Genomic DNA, 22801 nt, shown 5'->3' on the forward strand with positions numbered 1-22801 from the left:
AGAAGAACAGCATATCGAGGGGCTCACGCCAAAGAGGTGCAAGAGACCGACAACAAGGAGAAGGATGGTCAAAAGTGAAAACCGTGGAATCTATTTTGAGTTCAGAGAAGAGTTCATGTGGTGTCGGGGAGAGAGTGTGGGTGGACGAAGGGAAAGTGAGATCTGGAAGAACAATATGGAGAAGATTGAAGTGCCTTTGAATAGTCCATGCATAAAAACTCTTATCTGTGTGTGTTTGCTTCCCCTGCAGTCCTGGCTGTCTCAGACAGAACGCCTCTACCCACAACAGAAGCCATTTTGACTGGTAAGTATCCAGGCTCTTGACTCTGGCATGAGAAATGAAGATGGTGGCCGAGAGCCAGAACCACAGACATATGGCCATTTTAATAGAGACGATCTGCAGAAAATCATAAAATCTCTTTTTAAGATGTATAAAGAACTTCAAAGCTCATCTCTTTTGATATTTCATATTGAGCGTTGTGAAAAATAAGTGCACTTAAATTGTATTGAATGTGTTTTACTGTAAAACCGTACTTGCAGATAATACAATATTTATGAAATAAAAGGCCAATCAAGTGTATGCAAAGATTGCCCTCTTTCAAAAGTGCATTTTGTCAAAAATGTATGTCAAATTCTAAATTTTACTTTAAAGTACATTTTAAATAATTGTTTTATCAATCTTTTTTCATGCTTTAAAGAAGTAGGCCTACACTTATTTTGATATATTTACCAACATACTAAAGCACATTGATTTTAATGTTAACTGTAGTGTGTTATTTAGCTTAATTATGCATTTAATAAAAAATTTAAACATGATAGGTTTTCATTTAATTGCAAATAAAATGGAATTAATAATAGGCTGGGTAGCCCCGCCCACAACTAAATCTGATTGGTCTAGAATGCAACTCTTCATAATTAAACAATATATTAAACATCCAACATGCTCTAACTGGGTATAATTCAATTGAATTTTTTGCAGGAAATGTATGATGTTGTTTACAGTTAGGCCATTTTGTCTCATGCCCACAGTAGAATTGATTTATTGATTTCAGGACACTGCACCAGGAGTCTCCGTGACATGTTTAACAAGGCGGTTCAGTTTTTGCCATTTATTAGACATAAAAAATTCTGGCAGTAGTTTGTAAGCATTCAGTGGTGTGTGTCTGACACAGTGCCGCTGTGCTCATTACTTAAATGCATTTGATTTCTTCATTCGTAACAAAAATGTTACTTTGAATCTGTTTATTGCTGAGCCATTGTAAATGGATTGGATTCTGGAATTGGTTTGTTTGATGTGTGAAGAGAAAAAAGTGTTCAATTATGAGCATTCTTCTTGATCTGAGCGCCTCTAATTTGTAATTTTCTTTTCACTCTTTATCTCATTTCGTCATAATAATGGCTTCCTGTCATCAGGTCCCTCATTATTTGGGTGAACAGGCCTCTGCCACTCTGGGCTCTTCAGGTCAGAACAAATAAATACTCTCTCTCATTCACTAACACACACTCACATACACAGGGGTTTCTTCAACAGGCACTTTTGGGGTTTTAAAAAGGTAGGCCTATTTTAAAAACACTTTTCAGACTCTTGCTGTCAGTCCTCTGTCGTGTGTGTCATGTGTTCCCGCCTCTTGTGTCCATATTTGGTTTGTTTCCTGTCCTTGTTTAACGTGATCATTAGTTAATTCTTGTCCAACCGTGTTCGTCTCATTATCTATGATTATGCTGTGTATTTATAGTCTTGTCTATTCAGTTTGATTTTGTCTGGTCTACTCGTTACTCCCCGGTGTTTCTGTCTATGTCAGCCTTGCCTTGTCCTGCCTTGTCTTGCCCCGCTTTGTTTTGATTGATTAAAGACTGTTAATTTTAGTTTCATCCTCGTCTCCATATTCCTTGCTCCTCCTCGTGTGTGCACCGTGACAGAAGACCAGACCTAAATTTTAAGCGGCGCCCCTTCACACTGTTTTGTTTTTTTGTTTTGAAAGTCTGTTTTTTTTTTTGTTCCTGTTTGTCTGTCCCGCGGCATGGAAGTCGCCACTCATCATCCCGCCATAGCCCACTGAATTCGGTGTTGGAGTTCGGCGGGATTGCCGCGAGTCTGCTGGCCAGCCGCACACTCCAGCCTGCCATTCGCGGGAGATCACGCCGCCGTTCGCGGAAAATCACACCGCCATCCGCGGCTCACCCAGGCCGCTGGTGTAGAAGATTTTTATTAGTCAAAATATGAATTAATCAAGTATAATTAATGTGCATTTAACCACTTGTGTATTAAGATATATTTCCATTACAAGCATATGCCTGTGTGTTAAGGGCTCGCATGGATGGAATGTTCTGACCCTCATGATGGGAAACATATGTGGAAATACAAAGGAGGCTTCTTTCCTTAAACATGTCTAGGACCCCCTTCTCTCTAGGGAAAGAACATATGTATAAGGAATATTGCCAAAAAAGGAAAAATGCACATGTATGAAATGTTCTGAACACGCCTAGAGGAAAGACTATTTAAAGAGAAACTCAGAGAACATTTAGTAGAACTTTTCTGCAGAAGACTTCTCGGCTTTATTTTCTTGTTATAATAAAGTCTATTTTCTGGCATCAAAATCCCAAGAATTCGAGAGTGATTCTTCATAGAAAAGGCGGAAGCCACCACACTGGTCCGTCGCTGACTCAGCCTGCCGGCTGCCGCCATGGATCCAGTTCTACAATCATGACCAGGAGTGCCGTGCCATGTCCTCAGAGACATGTTTTAAGTTGTGTTGTGTCCACAAGAGCAGTTTTAATCCAGTCCGGTCTTGTCTTGTCCACGGAGACTCGTCGAGGGCCGAGGAGGCTATTCCCAGCCGCCTGGCCCTCCTGTCGCAGACGTGGAAGCGGTTCCTGAGGCAACCCTGTGAGGGCCCCTGACTCCACGTCATGCCCAGAATGGACTTCAGCTTCCGAGCTCGCCCATGGAAGGCTTCCTGCTTCTGTGGAGTGTCTTGTTCCTGTGTGGACTGTCCTGTCCTGTATGTCTAGCCCTGGTGGGCTCCTGATACCCCGAGCTGCCCCATGGAAATTTTGGGGGGGGCTGGAGTCATGGCACGAAGACTACCTGCCATGGCCTCCTGAGCTCCCTGCTCCGCCTTGGCCTCCATCTGTCTGTTCCACTCTGGAGGTCCCTGTCCTGTGTTCCTGTCCATGTCTGTCCTGAGGGTCTTCCAGAACCCCCCCGGTGGAAGTGTCATGTGTTCCCGCCTCTTGTGTCCATATTTGGTTTGTTTCCTGTCCTTGTTTAATGTTATAATTTGTTAATTCTTGTCCAGCCATGTTCGTCTCATTATCCTGTGTATTTATAGTCTTGTCTATTCAGTTTGATTTTGTCTGGTTTACTCGTTACTCCCCAGTGTTTCTGTCTATGTCAGCCTTGCCTTGTCTTGCCCCGCTTTGTTTGGATTGATTAAAGTTAATTTTAGTTTCATCCTCGTCTCCATGTTCCTTGCTCCTCCTCGTGTGTGCACCGTGACACTTGCTGTTTTATTTAATATTAAAGCAATGAATGTACATACATCACAGAACAATTTTGTCATCATTGGCATCTTTGGTTCCAGAAAGAACCTTCCCATGGAACCTTCCCATTTCACAAAAGGTTCTTTATAGTGGAAAAAAATTTAAATAAAGAAATCTGCTTTTTTTTTTTTTTTTTTTCGCATTTTTTGCATTGGTTGGTTTGTTTATTCATTGATTGATTTATTTTGCTCATCATGTCTCATGTTACAGCTCAAGCTCATTTTCACGTCCTAGATAACCAAGTGCACTATTATTGCTGTTATTGTTATTATTATTTTGATGGTTACACAACACAATATGTCCCATTAGTTAAAATTGCTTAGTGGATTAACTATCATTAACAATGAGCAACATATCTGTTATTATTATTTTTTGTTAATGTTAATTAATTCATAATTGAATTAAATAATAATTAAATAAATATTTTAATTTAATTAATTAATTCATTAATGTTAGCTCAGTTTCATTAAATAATGTTAACACATACAACTTTAATCATTTTATAATCATGTATACATTTTAATCATTGAAACTGATCGTTGAAACTAACATGAACTATGATTAATAAATGCTTTAAAATGTTTTTCATTTTTAGTTCATGATAACTAATGCAGTTAACTAATGTTAACAAATGGAATCATATTGTAGTCGTATGTACTACTCAAGTGTTACTATTCATTCATTCATTCATTCTTTCTTTCTTTCTTTCTTTCTTTCTTTCTTCATGATTAAAATTTTGTTCAGTTCATAATTGTTGGTCACGTTTGGACTGAGGTGACATTTTAGATTTTAAGATTTTAAATTTAATTTTAAATTTAAAAGGATAATGATTGGGTAAAAAATAAAATCTGTAAATAAAAGTAACAGATGTAAATGAAGAAACATTTTCAACACATTTTCCAGGAAATGTTTAGTGACCTTCATGTAACAAAAACCTGTTGGCTTTAATAAAAATCAACCCATGGTACATAAAAGCGTCTGTGTTTGAAAGACACACACAGACACTTTTGCCATTGTTGTGTTGCCCTCGGTTTGGCCATTTATTCTCAGACAGTGGGAAACACGCTGCCCCTACTGTTTCCTACCCAACCTCTGCTTCTCTCTCATCTCTGTCCCTTTTTGTCTCTCTGTTTGTCTATTTTCGCCTCTCTCCAGGTGCTTGTTGCATTCATCAGTTTTTCAGAGACCATGTTGCTGGTGTACCTCAGCTACAAGGTGAGTCAAACAACACATGTGCCAATGGTTTTATCACTAGTACACTATGAGACCCTCTTGGCTTCAAAGAGGTCTGTAATACCTGGAGAGAGCTGTCTGTATCTGTTAGCATATCTTTTCATTATAATGGTACAGTAGCTGAAAGCCCATTTTAGCTTTTAAGAGACCTGCCTGACTTTCATTTAGTCAGAAAACAAGTCTGCTTTTGAATGAACGTCAGAGAAGAAACAGGCTTTGTTAATTACAATTTCTACCAGCAGGTGCTAACTGACTCTAACCAGTCATTTTTCACCAAATCCATTCCTTTTTGTTGTGCAATGACAGCAGTGCAAATGAAACCCCTACATTTTAGGCAAGGCAAGTTTATTTATATAGCACATTTCATACACAGTGGTATTTCAAAGTGGTTTACATAAAAGGAAGTACAATAACCATTAAATAATAATAATAATAATAATCACAACAATAATAAGTAATTTTTAAAAAATAATAATAATAATAAAAACAAGGAATTTAAAAACAAATATTCTCAAGCTTTGATCAAACTCTTCCGCACTAAGTGAAAAAAACCTTCCAAAACACCTAACTATTCCACTACATCACCCCCTACTTTCTTTGGCCATCATATCTGACCTATTCGCTTATAGATGTGCAATCGTACACCTTTACAGTTACAGGTGTACCTTAATTATGACATCTGTATTCTTTTGCTGGTGTCCCTCACTCATATCTGAGTGAGTCCATCACTCTCCCCCTCCCACACTCCCTCCGCTTACAGACAGTCCCTAACCAGAAACCAAACAAATAGAACTCAGAGGTCCTACTTCAAACTGATTAACCAACAGACTTGCCTTTATTTGCCCACATTATCTTTACCATCACAGCACTTACTTTAGCCTTCTGTTTAAACTTTTAAAATGATATAAAATTGATTTAAAATTAATTTAAAACAGTTAAGAATAGAAAATGATTATACATAAAATACAGTGCAGTCAGTTTGGACGTAGCACAGTGCAGATTTTAGCATTTAGTATTTTAGCATACTTCAACAAAGATTAGTTATTAAGGAAATAAAAAAGTCTACTTTAAAAGAATATACTTAAGTATATACACTGTAATTAAAATATATTGCAGTATAAGTTTATGTAACATATATTTGGCTGAACTTCAGAATCCTTCTTAAAGTGCTCTATTTTCATGCACTAATTGTGTACATATACTATACATTCTTTAGCACTTCTTAAGATAATCTTAAGAATATCTAAGTGTACTTGAATGTGCTATCTTAAGAAGTACTAAAGAATAATTTTTAGTATATTAAATACTAAATTAGTGTGTGAAAAAGTGCACTTTTCTTTCTCCTGGGATAAAGATTATTGTAATAATAGTCACCACATCAAAATAAGTGTACTTCTTTAAAGCATGACAAAAGTGTACTTAACTGTGTTAATAAACAACTAATTAATTATAATTAATGGCTAATTAAATTGTTGCATATTTATAGCATTTTACATTCTTAATACATGCAATCAAATAATATCTTGACACTTTTCCGCATGCTTCAACAGAATCACAGCGCTATTAGAAAATACACACAATAACATTCTGTTCTGAGTGATATTTATCTTGCATGTTGTAAAACCAAACCAATAATGAGATAATGATATTTATATTTGTAACGGAACGTGCTTCTTCGGAAAACACATGACGCGGAAATCCAAGGAAATAGTCTTTAATCCAAATAACAGAGAAAGTGAAACAACGTCTCCAAACAATGATACATTACATCAAGACAGGACAAAATACTAATGAAACAAGGGACTATAAGTATTAAACTAAATGAGGACTAATGAGGTAATCAAATGATAACAGGTGAGGAGTGATTAATCAAAAACCATGGCAACAAATGAGGAACTGAAACAGAAGGCAGGAACGCAGAGAAAACAAAACCAAAACGAGCCATAAACGTAACATAACTCCTCCCTCCTGGAAGGCGCGTCCCGCGCCGTAACAATACCACTTGGCGAAGAGGGCGAGCTCTGTGGCAGGAGCCGACACTGGAGCGAGCTCTAGGGCTGGAGCCAACACTGGAGCGAGCTCTGGGGCTGGAATGAGGGCTGAGAGCAATCCTTTTCTCCTATTATTCCTCTTCTGGTTCACAGTTAGGAAGGCTGCTGCTGACAGCTGAGGGCTTAAGTGAGCCACGGATGGCGGGCTTGAGTGAGCCATGGACAGCGAGCTTGACCTCGCCACGGACGGCGGTTCTGGGCTGAGAATGATGGTGGAACTTCGAATGACTCGAGGAAGCACGAAAGGACCGGAGGGAGCGAGCTCATTGGTGCAGCAGGTGGAGGGCGCTGGCTTGTGGTGAGCTGGAGTGTCCACAGGTCTCCAGATGGGAGGAGGATTAGGATCCTCCACATCAACCAAGAACTTGGAATTACTTAAATCAAGGACATAATTAATAAAATCCACTATAGGTCTGCGGCAATCGTCAGAAGTCAGAAAACAAAACAATTAATTCTCTTTGAGTCCCATCCGGAAGGAAGCGTTAATCATTCAATCGCTCCAGCTCACCAGATGTAACACGCTCAGGAATTCCTCCACATACTACTCCAATGGCCGTCCCTCTTGCTGGAAGTTGAAGAGGAATTCCTCAGCCCAGTTCATCTTTTTAAGGTCCTGTCTTCTGTAACAGAACGTGCTTCTTCAGAAAAAGCACACGACGCGGAAATAAAAGGAAATAAGATTTAATCCAAATAACACAGAGAAAGTGAAACAACGTCTCCAAACAATAATACATTACATCAAGACAGGACAAAATACTAACGAAACAAGGGACTATAAGTACTACCTGAATGACTAATGAGGTAATAAAATGATAACAGGTGAGGAGTGATTAATCAAAAACAATGGCAACAGATGAAGAACTGAAACAGAAGGCAGGAACGCAGGGAAAACAAAACAAAAATGGGCCATAAACGTAACAATATTGCATAGTCCAAAGAAAAAGAAAAAAACTAGCTCACGGCACAAAAGATTGAACCAATGTGTGAGCATGAATGCTATTATAGTCCTCATTTACTAAACTTTGCTTCTCATCAAATCAATTCATACTACCTCATATAATAAATATTCATGAGCAGAGCTGATATGTTTAATATCATGTCACGTCGACTTTTTAGATTGTTCCTTCGTCCTGGTTATAATAGATCTGGAGTCCTCAAAGGGTATTTGAGAAGGTCAAATGAAATGAGATGGAGAAAAGGTGTGCTGCCTATCCATCTAAAACCAGCTTCTGATGGCAGCTGGTTCCATGTGGTTCTGAGATGTTCAAAGTTAGCTGGTCCAGACTGGTTCATCATCTTTGTTGAGCTGGTAAAGGCTGGTCTTAGATCATCTTAGATGAGCAGCAAGCAAGTGATAGAGAGCGATTGATAGAGGAAGACTTTGCTGGTGAAAATCAATCGTTTGCGTTAAGCTGTTTTGAAGGGACTAAGTGGATAGAGAAAACAGGAGGCATGTTTGTCCTCCAGGCGCCCATAGTGAGGGGATCTCTTAGAGTCTCCTACATCTCGCTTGATCCCCATGCGAGGAGCACAACTTGCATCAGCACATCTCACACTCTTTGTTCTGCATTGATTTCTTGCCAAACCATGTAGGCCTCTTCACCCACGCAGGGCCCACATGGGTGAGACCTATAGATACATCCAGCTTGTGAAATATGGTAGACGTTTAAAATTTTCATTCAGCCATAGGCTCAACTGCAACCGATAAATGAAACATATCTCTGAGGGGGCCTAGGATAGTGACCTTTAACCCCCGTGTTTTTCAATGGATCAAACACAATCAAAGCAGCATTTCATTCTTTAATCTAAGAGGTCACACAGACAATACTATTTCTTGACCCTTACAAGAGTGTCCTTGTTTCCAGGGCAACGTTTGGGAGCTAGTGTTGCGCATTCCATTCATTCTGGAGATGATCAGCGCCGTTCCTTTCGTGATCACTGTGAGTACAACAAGCCAATGGGTTTTTTATGGACTCCATGGACCACTTTAAGGTCCAAATCTCGCTGTTAACTAACTATTAAATACAATATTTTCTGCTTATGAATAGTTATTCTTTTCACTAAATTAATTTTAATAAACATCATATTTTTACAAACCGTTAACAAAAAGCTATTTTGTTTCTGACAGCATTATTATTATTATTATGCTGTTTTTGTTGTTGTTATCTTTATTAAATATAATATAATACAATTTCATAATGTAGTGTAAAATAGTACTTTTATTTTACAAACAGTTAAAAAATATTGATTCTGACATTATTAGTAGTAATAGTAGTTAAAAACTGTTTTTCTGCTATTAGTTTATTTTATTAAAGAATAATAATAGTAGTAAAAATAAGAATAATAAGTTTATTGTACCAAGTAAAAACCTATTATTATTATTATTATTATTAGTATTATTCAGTTTTATTATTTACCGTTATTACAACAAACCCTGAAACCCTAATGCTGATATTTAACTACACATTGTCATACAAAAACAGTCAATATAGTCTTGATTAAAATTTTTATTGCAATAAATTAACATTTTTAACATTCTTCTAACAGTCTTTTCCAGTGTTTATGAGTAATTCAAGCTGAATCAGTGAGAAATTAAGATGATGACTGAGTGATTCAGTTTGACAACTCCTGTTTGAATAGACTGACCACTTTTACTGATTTAAAAAGAACTGCACCAACAGAGCGATTCATTAGTGAACTGAACTGTATGTTTATTGTTCGCTTGCATTCAGTGAGAATAATGCAATAGAAAGCTGTCGTGTTTCATCATTTACATATGCTAGAAATAACTAAAAATGTTGTTTTTTTTTTGCCATGATGCTGAAGAATCACCAACGGAGGAGCAGTGCTCCTGAATTGCTGTATTTTGTATTAGCTGTACCACAAAACTCTTTGAACTGAAAGAAATTAAGGTTTTTTTCTTTCAATCAGGTGATTTTGCCCTCCCTCAGAAACTTGTTCATTCCTGTTTTCCTGAACTGCTGGCTGGCCAAACACGCTCTCGAGAACATGATTGTAAGAAATGAAGCCTATCTTCTATCCTTTCTTCCAGAGCAATTGTGTCAGTGTGAATCCACTTTCATCACAAAGCTCTTATTTTCCTCTCCATCTCTATCTCACTTCCTCCTCATGCCTTATTTTCCTGATTGTATCTGTCCTCTGCTGCTGAGAGCTCTGGATGATTGTTTTTGGATTTTTATCATAAGTACAAGCACAATGGCACTGTGTTATTAAACATCTCACTGTCTCTCATCTCTGCCATCTTTTATCTCCGTTTATCTCCTCCCTCATGTTGTTTTCAGAATGACCTGCACAGAGCGATTCAGCGAACACACTCGGCCATGTTCAACCAGGTGCTCATCCTCATCAGCACCCTACTCTGCCTCATCTTCACCTGGTGAGAGAAAAACAAAACAGGGCGTTACATTCATTTCTGACAATAAGAAAATTCCTTCCTCACATTGTGGATTGATATTTAAGGTAACACGTTAGTTCAGGGACCAATTCTCACTATTAGCATGCCTAATATGAACATATTGGCTATTTATTAGAGCTTATAAAGCACAGAATTCTGCATATTCTACATCCCTAATCCTACTCAATACCCAGACTTCACCACTACCTTACTAACTATTAATAAGCAGCACATTAGGAGTTTATTGAGGCAAAAGTCATAGTTAATGGTTTGTAAGTAATTTATTTGTGTCATATAGTTGTAATACCCATGATACATTTTGACAGGATACTTTGTTGAATAGAAAGTTCAAAAGAATAGCATTTATTTGAAATAGAAGTGGATTTACGTTATGAAATAGAAATAGCTTGCTGAAAACATTATTACAGTATTAATTTCTTTCAAAACAAAACAAAAAAATCTCTCTATGACCCAAACTGTATTTTATATAAATACTTTTATTTTATATTTTTTTTATATTTTACATTTTATATATTTATCTGTATAACTTTCTTTGTTTTTATTTGGTGTGGAACATAAAAGAAGGCATATTTGATTCATTTCAGAAAAAAAAGAATTTCATATGGGTTTGGAAGGACATGAAGTGAAAAAATATTGACTAAATTTGACTTCTGATACTATAAAAGTATCAAAAACAGACAATTAACAGTAGGTCAGTGAGAGAGCATAAAATGATTGCATAAAACTAAATTGTGCTTTTGGTGCAAGAAATGTTATAAGTAGACGTAAAATGTAGAACAAGGCCTTTTTGCATTGTACATTGCAGAATGGGAGCTAGTGCGATGGTGCGGCCAGTCTGTGTGACTGGTCAGTAGTTGACTGGATGATGTTTCTTAAGTGCTGATTAATTAAACACCATGTTGTGTGTGTTCTCTTGTTCCGTGAGGTGAATAGCAGGGAGGTGCTGAATGTGCAGGGTAGCAGTGCGTTTGTAAAACAGAAGGGAGAGAAATGAATGACCTTTTCACCACTGACAGCTGCATGTTGACTCAAAAGGCCTTTGAACACCAAGTAAATACACACACACACACACACACTGGCTGCACTGAAAGATAACACACACACAGACACACAAACAGGGTTTTCATCATGTTGTTTTGCGCGTGGCTCACCACACAGTTATTGTGTTTTGGCTCGTGTTTATCACAGTTTGCTCAAACCATCCGGTAATGATATAAACCCTCTGGCTTTCCATACACATGCCAATCCCTGCAAACCTGTCGACCTGAAAAGCCTTTCAAGGAATAGTTTATTTAAAGATTATTTACTCACCACCATGTCCATTCTAGAATGGACCATATCCATTTTTCATGGGGCAAATGTAGACGTTATTAAGAAAACAATGGTTCAAGTGACCACATCTGTCATGCTCTAAAAAGCTTTTAAAATAACATCATACAGCATGAAGGTGAGTAAATAATGACAGACATTTCATTTCTGGGTGAACTGTGCCTTTAAATCCATATTTGAGCTGTTCTTAGTCCCTTTTCTCTCTTTCTCTTCCAGTATTTGTGGTATTCAGCACTTGGAACGAGCAGGGAACAACCTGACGCTCTTTGACTCTCTGTATTTCTGTGTTGTCACCTTCTCTACGGTGGGATTTGGTGATGTTACACCTCAGATCTGGCCCTCTCAGCTGCTGGTGGTCATCATGATCTGTGTGGCTCTTATAGTTCTACCAATACAGGTAAATAAAACACACTCAGACAAACACACTTTTCATCATATGTATACATATATGTCACTGAATAATTCTCAGGAACGACTCGGGAACGAAACAAGTCACTACTGTACTTAAAAGTTAGTCATTGAATTATTCACTCAACCAGTTTATTGCAAAACACTGATTCATTCAGGAACAACAGCATACCTCCACTGTGTTTTGCTTGGTGATATTCAGTGCTTCTACTAGGCTTTGTTTGAAGCTATTTTCATTTGTGGATCAAAACCAGACAAAGTACCTGGCAATATTGTGTGTTTATTAAAAGTTACTCACTATTAACTTCTTGTTCTTTGAACTGTTTGATTAGCTCTATATCACACTCGCTGCCTTTTCTTTGTCTGAATATCAGCAAGTTTAGTGTGCATATGTGCACATAAGTAAGCAGTAAGTTATCATTTTCTGTGTGTACAATAACCTGCGATGGCCAGACAGCAATACTCATAGCAATATTTTTGGCATCTTGCAGCCCACGGCAGACAGCAGTTTACCCATTTGGATATTTTTAGCCAACCAATGTTGACAAATTGAGCAACTGATGTTAGCAGCAACTGTGGTCGAGTGAGAAATACTGGAGTAAACATTTAATAATGACTACAAACAGTCACTTTTCCTCTCATTCTTTTATGTCACTGTCAGTGATAGACATTAACTTTCACATTTCAAGGCGCATTTTTTTTTACTTTTATAGGGGCAAAAGTAATGCATAATTAATTAATGCAAAAATCTTACATTTAATCAATAAATTCAATTAGAATGATAAAACATTATAGGGCTGTTACTTATCAAATTAAATCAGCATCAACACAATCCATTGTTGCACTGTATTTACTGTTTAATTCAGCCAGAGTTATGCATAATTAATAAGCCAGAAGTGGCATAAATGCATTTACACTGCATTTATAATTGCACAAATAATCTTATGATATTAATGTTTTAAATATAAAATTATGAGTATGGAAATTTAAAATTATATTTTAAAAGTGAAACTAAAACAATAAGCAGCCAAAAAGTCTCAATGAGTCCTTGAGTCATTCTGCAAATTAAGCAGTTTTTTTCTTTTTGTTTTTTTTTTTATGAATGGGTCATTGAATCATTCACTTATCCGATTCATTAAAAAAACAGATTTTCCAAATTCATCCAGTTACGGTTACGATCATTACGGTTATGCTTTGTTTGAAAATACTGTCATTGATGAAATAGATTTTTGAAATGTCACATAACATTAACTGGCTTTTTTTTTTATTAAATTGTATAAAATCTGATTTGCAATCGTACTGATATTTGGGAAAAACAACACTTTTGTGTAAAATTGTATAAATATTAAAAACAAAAACTCATAAAGGAGCTATTTTGCCACCACATCTCAAATTCTTTAGGCTCTTTTCATTCATTTTGGTTCTGTTTTTACCCCAAGCTCCTTTTAATTTCAGACTCTAATCCCTGTCCCAGAATTTACTGATTGTTCCAAAACCAACTTAACAATAGTAACTATACTATTTTATACAGCAAACATTATTTATACTGTGTATACTGAATTTTACACTGCCAAATTCAGTAAATCATATCAAACTGTAAATTCATATGCTAGTAGCACAAACCTTAAGTCACCATGATACAATAAATCTGTCCCAGTTGATATTCACTTTAACATTTCTGCAAATTTTCATGAAGAGTTTTGAAACTGTGCATAATTTAGGTATATTTTGTGAATTACTCTGAAACATTTACAGAGAACCTGAATGAAAGAAAGTATTTCATCTTGACTTCACTCAGTTTCCTCAACAGTAGTTCTGCATTGTTCTTTCACACAACTTCACATAATTTCAACTGTCAGACATTTTATGCAAATATTATGTAGTTATGATGACAAAGGCACTGAGTCGAATCACTTTTGTGTATAAAGCCCCATGAGATGCGTCACAGCTGGTGATTTTCAAAGTCTGACACACACAAGTGCACAGACGTACGCTGAGATGCACTTATATGTACACAGCGCTTTAATGAAATGTGTTTCACATCCCATTTCAACATATACCTTGTATTACTGACACACACTCACCCAAACAAGTCTCGCACACACTCACTCACGAGCGGGAGCCTCCCGCGGGGCTGAGGAGAGAATGAGATGCGAGTGAGCTTGTCTTTCATGTGTGATGTGAGGGCTTCCCTGCCAGCTTCCTCTTTGGGAGGCTGGTATGTTTCCGTCACACAGGAAATGGCAGTGGCTCCAGCGAGGCCCTCCTACACTTTTCATCCACAAATACCAGCTGACATTTACTGCTGCCCCCCACACGCAGCTGGTGCGCGAGCGTTACGTCTGAGGCTGTGTTTGTTTCTGGCCTGACAGGGGAAATCTCCAGTATGGCTCATGGCCCACAGAGAGCCATCTCAACACATAGACTGACAGCAGCCGCCATATCCCATTGCTCCCTGTGCACACATTGCAATGAGTTTTTTTATTCGAAGCTTTTCTATTGCAAGTAAACAGTGCCAAATCTCAATTCCCAAATGCCCTTTGCCTGAAAGCCACCGAATAGCAGACATTACCCATGATCTGCAATAAAACACCTTGAATTTTAGCTGAGAATCCCTTTATATTCTCAATGCCAGGAGCAAAGCACTTTTGTCAGACATTTACACCCCGTATTACACATGCGTCTGAGCGCTTTTGCACAGAAACACATAAAAGAACCTCACTGCCAATATCACCCACACAGTCCACAAGACAACTAACATGATCCACATCACCACCAATATCTACACACCAGTGGTGAACAAAGTACAGAAATCAAGTGCTTGAGTAAAAGTACAGATACCCTAGTAAAAGTAGATTGTAAATATGGAGTGACAAATAATATAAATATACACTGATCAGCCACAAAATTAAAGGGATAGTTCACCCAAAAATGAAATTCTGTCATGAATTACTCAAACACGTTCCAAACCTGTAAGACCTTCGTTCATCTTCGGAACACAAATCAAGATATTTTTGATGAAATCCAAGAACTTTATATGACCCTGCATAGACTGCAATGCAACTACCACATTCAAGACCTAGAAAGGTAGTAAGGACATCATTAAAATAGTCCTTGTGACATCAGTGGTTCAACCGTATTTTTATGAAGCTACGAGAATACTTTTTGTGTGCAAAAAAAAACGAAATAACGACTTTATTTAACAATTTCTTCTCTTCCGTGTCAGTCTTTGAGGCGTGTTCACATGAGAGTAATTAATGACAGAATTTTCAGATGAACTATCCCTTTAAAACCACTGACAGGTGAAATCAGTAGCATTGATTATATACGGTTCCGTATGGTTCACTTTTGGAGGGTTTTCCACTGGGTACCTGGTACCTGGTACTTTTTCAGTACTACCTAGGCTGTGGTTCCAAGTGAACTGTACCGTTACCAAAACATGATGTGTAAACTCTGCTGATCACTGATTGGCCGGAGAGAATCACTACTTGCGTCATTGAACTTGCGACACGAGACACAACAGACCTGCTAGATTTAAATCAGCACAGCCAGCAATGGTTCGAACACAACTGTTTTGAATGAGAGCACCTTTTTTTAACAACCAAAAAATGGCTGTTTCGTTGTCTGTTGTGGAAGTACAGACGTTCCTCTCGTTGATAGCTGAAGAGCGGATCCAGCGAGAGCTTGATGGAGCGATGTGGAATGAAAAAGTGTTTCAAGAGTCACGGCAGTAGAGGCGACACAACTATAATGACATGTGAATAATACCTCCCACTCTAAAGCGGTACTAAACTGCAGTGGAAACGCAAACAGAGCCAAACCGAGCCGTGCCGGGTTGTACTGAGCCGTGCCAAGCCGAGTCATACCACGCAGTGGAAAAGCGCCATTAGTGATGGCTAGACGACTGGATCATAGCATCTTCAAAACAGCAAGTCTTGTGGGGTGTCCCGGTATGTAGTAGTTAGTACCTACCAAATATGGTTCAAGGAAGGACAAACAAAGCTCATTGATGCGTGGGGAGAGTGAAGGCTAGCCCATTTGGTTCAATCTCACTGAAAGAGATACTATAGCTCAAATTGCTGAAAACCTTAACACTGGCCATGATGGAAAGGTGTCAAAACACACATTTAACTGCAAATGACTTGCATAGAGCAGTCAGAGTGCCCGTGATGACCCCTATCCAGCATGGAAAGTGCCTACAATAGGCATGTGAGTATCAGAACTAGACAACAGAGCAATGGAAGAAGATTTCAAGGTCTGATGAATCAGGTTTTCTTTTAGATCAGGTGGATGGCTGGGTGGGTGTGCATTGTTTACCTGAAGAAGAGATGGCAGAAGGTGCGGTATGGGAAGAGGGCAGGCCACCAAAGGCAGTGTTTTGCTCTGGACAATGTTCTTCTGGGAAACCTTGAGTCCTGGCATTCATGAGGATGTTAGTTTGACACGTACCACCTACCTAAAGATGGTAGCAGACCATGTTCACCCCTTCATGGCAATGGTGTTCCCTGATGGCAGTGGCAGTGATAATGCATCCTGCCACACTGCAAAAACTGTTCAGGAATGATTTGAGGAACATGACAGAGTTCAACGTGTTGCCTTGGCCTTCAAATTTCCCAGTTATCAATCCAATTGAGCATCTATGGGGTGTGCTGGCCAAACAAATGCAATCCATTGAGGCTCCACCTCACACTTTGTAGGATTTAAAGGATTTGCTGCTAATGTCTTGGTGCCAGAGACCACAGGAACATTCAGAGTCCATGCCACCTTTTAGTTTGCCCATAGAATTTAATTTCACAGAAAGGTCTGTTAACCCAACTGAAGCCATGTGTAGTCTGATGCCTCTTTGTAAACCCATCTTAATGAATCTTTGTTCACTTGGATTTCCTATAGTTTGAGCAGTTGGCTTTCTTGTGGATGGAGCGACAGAAGTCCGGAGGGAACTACAGTCGCTATCGTGCCCAGACCGAGAAACACGTAGTGTTGTGTGTCAGCTGTCTCAAGATAGACCTACTCATGGACTTTCTCAATGAGTTCTTCGCACACCCCAGACTGCAGGTGGGTATGCGTGTGCATTTGTATGCTCTTACATGTAAATTTATGTGCGTTCATGCTCATTTGAGCTCAGACAGCCTGCTGTGCGCTGGTTAATCTGTTTCAGGAGCGCTGGAAGCTGAGGTTTTTGTACTAGGATTAACTGAACATGAATTTAATTTCACCAAGCTATTTAATTGCGAATGGTTTCATTAGCTTGCAGTGTCTGCCTGACCCCGTTTTTCACTAAATTGAGCTCATCGTGTCCAGGACTACTATGTGGTCATCTTATGTCCCGCTGAGATGGACGTCCAGGTGCGAAGGGTACTGCATATCCCGCTGTGGGCTCAGAGGGTCATCTACCTGCAGGGATCTGCTCTCAAAGACCAGGACCTAATGAGGGCAAAGTAAGACCTGCTGAGTAAATATACTGTATAAACAATGCTAGCCACCTGAAGCGAAAAAGAAGTGTGCTTAATTGTATAGTATGTGCACTTGTAGTGTACTTCAAATCAAAAAGGGGATTTTTAAAACTGTATTTGCAGATAATATCATATTAATTAAATAACTTAAAACAAAATAAACAACTTGAATGATTGATTTTCACACAAAATCTGTTGCTCCATTAATGTTCAATAGAATGTATATATATATTTTTTTTCAGCAATTATACATTTTTAGGCGCAGTGAATAGCAAATTTTTTCTTAAGGTAGGCCTTTAGTACGGTGGCCGAGAGAGCTCAACGTGCTGCAACTTCAGAAAACACATGCAAATAGACAAAACACCAGCAAATCAAGAAAACATCTTCATCATTTTGACAACACATGCGCTGCAAATGCTCACAACACATGCAAATTGAGAAACGCTGCAAATGCTCACAACACATGCAAATTGAGAAACGCTGCAAATGCTCACAACACATGCAAATTGAGAAACGCTGCAAATCCTCACAACACATGCAAATTGAGAAACGCTGCAAATCCTCACAACACATGCAAATTAAGAAACGCTGCAAATCCTCACAACACATGCAAATTGAGAAACGCTGCAAATCCTCACAACACATACAAATTGAGAAACGCTGCAAATCCTCACAACACATGCAAATTAAGAAACGCTGCAAATCCTCACAACACATGCAAATTAAGAAACGCTGCAAATCCTCACAACACATGCAAATGTCCTTTCTTTCATTAGCCTACTAAAAGGGCCTGAATAAATTTTAAAATATTATTCTTACTGACATTTTTATTTTGACCTGGTTTTAACAATTAATGAAGCATTGTGAATTTATTTTCATTAACCTTGAAATTATATTTAGTTGAGGATAAATTAGCCATCTTACATAATAACGTTAATCGTGTAATTTGTCATTATTAATCTAATAATATCCAAAAGACAAAGAAATCATGCAATCACCCTTGTGAGCATTTGCAGCGTTTCTCAATTTGCATGTGTTGTGAGCATTTGCAGCGTTTCTCAATTTGCATGTGTTGTGAGGATTTGCAGCGTTTCTCAATTTGCATGTGTTGTGAGGATTTGCAGCGTTTCTCAATTTGCATGTGTTGTGAGCATTTGCAGCGTTTCTCAATTTGCATGTGTTGTGAGCATTTGCAGCGCATGTGTTGTCAAAATGATGAAGATGTTTTCTTGATTTGCTGGTGTTTTGTCTATTTGCATGTGTTTTCTGAAGTTGCAGCGCGTTGAGCTCTCTCGGCCACCGTACTTTAGCCCCGTTGTACACTATACTCAAATGTACTTGAACTGTACTTAAAATGAAGTTGAATTAAATATACTACTTTTTTTGTACATATACGCCAATCTGCAGTTTATGAAGTGATAGTTAAACCTGGGAGTGAAACTATGCATGATTAAATATATTTAAGATGAAATATCTGTGTATTATGTATTTAAAGTACATTCATTTCATAATCAACTCATAATCAAAAATCAGTCACTGCAATGTTCACTAGAGGTTTTAAAAAGGTAATATGTTTGCTAACTCAATAATAATAATAATAATAATAATAAATATATCCACTAAATTGTTCTCTATAGTACTCGTTGCCTAATGGAAAATTGTGTATTAGTTAAAATCATGAAATATGTTAATGATCTTTTCAGGTAGCAACCTAACAGCTTAGCATGATAACAGCATAGCAGCGCTAACAGGTTAATCTTTTTTGATTAGCTAGAAATCACTCTTCCTTTTTTTTCTGATGAGTTGAAGTTATGTTTTGAGGTAATTCAAAGCATGCCACAGATGTTAGATGGAAACTCACTTGCATCTTTTACTTCCTTGGTTTTTCTCATATGTTCACTGTGTTTTTCTCTTTTTCCCCCTTCCTTTTTCCCCTGTTATGGTACCTGACCCTGTTTCTCTGGCCTCTTTTCATCGTGACTGGCTGCAGGATGGATGATGCTGAGGCCTGTTTTATTCTAAGCAACCGGTTTGAAGTGGACCGTTTTGCCGCTGTATGTTCCCCTCCAACTAAATTTCAAACATCTCCAGTATTAGCCCGTTTCTCTTGCACTCTTTGACATTCTCCCTGCTGATCTCACATTTTGACAGTTCAATATGAAATGATTTATCCTGAAGGCAATTGTAAGTGTTGTTTGAGGAGGTAGTTGGATGCCTCTCACAAAACCTGTCAAGAAAACATCAGGGTCATATTTCAACCCAAGATGAAAATAAATAAACACTAAATATATTTAGCATTAAAAAAGGAGGCCTAATTCTGCATTATAGCATGAATTCCCTTCTCCCATAGCTGTAATTACCTTAATACATAAAAAGCATTTCATTACTGTATTACAGAATATTATACAATTATGTAAATGTGATATTTGATGTATTGTCTCATTTAAATTATAAATACAGAATAGCTCATTTGGATTCTCATTTAAATTATTTTTTAAAAACATTGAAACAATAATCTTTGGAGAATAATTAAGAAAAACTCCAAAGTAAATGTCTGGAATGTGGTGGAAAATATGCTTAATAATTTACATTGACAAAAATATCTTAATGGTTTAGAAAATAGACTTTATTTTTGCTTAATATAATTTCCTGATTTTTTTTCTTCTGATTTTGTGGTGAAATGTGACCTCTACATGTTTTAATGAGATTCACCTAGTTGTCAGGCACTTTAGATGTTAATTTCTCTGTAAAGAGGGTAATGGCTGGTACATAAGAACAGACATTATGACTAATGGTATACTTCTGTTCATGTGCTTCTCTTTCTCTCTGTTTTTCTTTGCCACAGGACCATCAGACCATTCTTAGGGCCTGGGCTGTGAAGGACTTTGCCCCAAACTGCCCTCTCTACGTGCAGATCCTCAAACCCGAGAATAAGTTCCACATCAAGTTTGCAGGTCAGTGTGCAAATTGTGTTTCTCTCAGAATATAGGTGTAGAGAGTGTGATATTCGATGCGCTTCATACATGTGTGAGTGTGTTGAGAGGCAGCCGATCAGCCAATCTCCTTCCCTCTGAAGCCGTGTCCTTCAACACTCAACCCACTTTTTATCCCTCTTCAGTTGTGGAAATGTGGATAATGCTTTTTACTTTCCTGGTCCTCCCATTCCCCATGTCTGCTATAGCATTACATGGACTAGAACCTAGCAGGAAAAAATATTTATAAAATAAAAATAGGGGGTTTTATAAAAATATTTATAAAATAAAAATAGGGGTTGTGGGGGTTTGAAGAAAAAAAATCCTCATGTGAACATATAAACAACAATAATGTTCAAAGGTTTGAGGTCAGTAAGTTTTTTTAATATTTTTATTCAGCAACAATTAATTAAACTGTGATTTTGAAAAGTAATTGTGAGATTGTGAAAAGTGAAAGTAAAGGCATTATACTGTTAGAAAAGATTTCAAACAAATTGTGTTATTTTTAAATTTTAAAGAATCCTGACAAAAAAAAAAACTTTGATAATAATAAGAAATAATAATACAATTTTTAACATTGATAATAATAAGAAATGTTTCTTGAGCAGTAAATCAGCATCTTAGAATGATTTCTGAAGGATCATGTGACACTGAAGTATTGAAGTAATGATGCTGAAAATTCAGCTTTGCATCACAGGAATAAATTACATTTTAAAATATATTTAAATAGAAAATAGTTATTTTAAATTGTGATCATATTTCAAAATATTACTGTTTTTACTATATTTGTGATCAAATAAATGTGGCCTTGATGAGCATAAGAGACTTACCGACCCAACAGTAGTGTACATATTACTTTATTACAGTTCTTATATCCACTTAAAATGCTTTAATTTACTAGTTGTCTACTCAAACTGCTTTACTCATGATTAATCTGAGAAATGTTAATTATCAGTACTTAAAAATTTCAGCATAGTTTAAGACATATGTTCCTCTTTTCTCTTTTTTGTCTAAATAGTACAAGATTAATCTTTCCTGACACCATATAAATAAGATGTATTCAGATTAGATTTTCTAAAAAAGCAGTAGTTTCTGATAAAGTCAATGTACACTGATTTAAAAAGGTTTTAAAAACCAATACTGAAAACAAAAATAATGCATACATGCAAAATACAAAACATTGATGCACTATTAAAACGAACTAAAACTAAACTGAAATTGAAACCCAAAACACAAAACAAGATCAAATATTCAAAACTATAATAATCCTGCTGCCAGCAGACTCACAGGCTGCTTTTGGCAGTCCGAGCCCCTCATGTTCAACAGCCCAGCCAATCAAGCATCACTCGTTGGGCCGAGGAGAGTGTGTGGCGCACTTAAACCTCCAGCTCCGTGAGGCTGTCCTGCACAATGCTGGGACTGTCACAAGCAACTGTACCCATCCGCCTTCGCTTCATCTGTCTCAAGCCGCTGAGCTTTAATTGTGTCGGAAAAGTGAAGAAAATTAATTATCTTCACCCTCCACCTGCTTCTGCTGCACTCCAGCCTCTCCCTTCACAGCTCCTCTCCATTTGGACACCAACAGGATCTGTGTTCATTCAATTGACCTCCTTACTGGAGTTACTGTTGGGGAGTTACTAACTAAAAATAAAATAGCAGTGCTACTAGTAAGTTAGTAGCTAGTTGACTAGTCGATAATGCTCCTGTATAGGAGCAAGACCTTAAAGTGTGGCGATTTGTTTGTGGGATTGCTATGGTTTGTGTGTGAGGGTTATTTTAGGGAGATTACCAGGAAATGATGTGGAGAAATTCATGGTGCAGTAGGATGTGAGGTGAGGCAATTATTAGAGATCCAGATCGCAGATGGCGCCTTTGCTCCAGTGAGCAGCAGATGAAAAATGCGAAGAAGAAGATGCATTGCTCTCTCACGTGAAGACCTTCATTTGTATGGCCCATAGAGCTGCATTACCTGCAGCTGGAATGCTGAGAGCAAGATGGTCTGCCCAGCATGTGGTGGCGGCACTGGTTTTAGGCTCAATGAGAAGGCGGAGGAGGAACGGACAGGATGAGTCAGTGGCTGAGGCAGCTGAGCTTTACCCAGAGATCAACCACAGATTACACACTAACACACAATCTGTCAGTCGAACCCAGAGCTGCTGGTCACCCATCAGAGAAGAATGAGAACAAATCGATGAGTCGTTTCCTTGCTGCCTTGTCAGTCAGTGACATGGCGCTAAAATTCATGACCCAAAAAACCTATATATATTTGAAATACATCTTTATTTTTGGTGTAATGATATCTTGATTCACAAATGTTTCAGTAATATTAATTGTTTTGGATGTGTCTTTTGACTGGACCCTTGTAAAAAAAAGTAG

The 22801-nt window shown here is 37.7% G+C and overlaps 1 protein-coding gene across 1 annotated transcript in view; it reads left to right on the top strand.

Annotated features, from left to right (window-relative positions):
* Positions 1-22801, top strand: part of LOC306849527 (potassium channel subfamily T member 2-like) — a gene marked incomplete at both ends in the record, with an annotated part of 92094 nt that overhangs the window by 45885 nt on the left and 23408 nt on the right. Inside the window, 10 exons of the mRNA XM_079384628.1 lie at positions 1414-1462; positions 4699-4758; positions 8693-8767; positions 9759-9842; positions 10130-10224; positions 11809-11989; positions 16891-17055; positions 17302-17438; positions 19444-19507; positions 20299-20407. Of these exons, the coding sequence (XP_079240754.1) occupies positions 1414-1462; positions 4699-4758; positions 8693-8767; positions 9759-9842; positions 10130-10224; positions 11809-11989; positions 16891-17055; positions 17302-17438; positions 19444-19507; positions 20299-20407 (1019 nt within the window). The remainder of the gene's footprint in view (positions 1-1413; positions 1463-4698; positions 4759-8692; positions 8768-9758; positions 9843-10129; positions 10225-11808; positions 11990-16890; positions 17056-17301; positions 17439-19443; positions 19508-20298; positions 20408-22801) is intronic.

Source organism: Barbus barbus, assembly GCF_936440315.1.
Source record: "Barbus barbus genome assembly, chromosome: 3".
Lineage (NCBI taxonomy): Eukaryota > Metazoa > Chordata > Actinopteri > Cypriniformes > Cyprinidae > Barbus > Barbus barbus.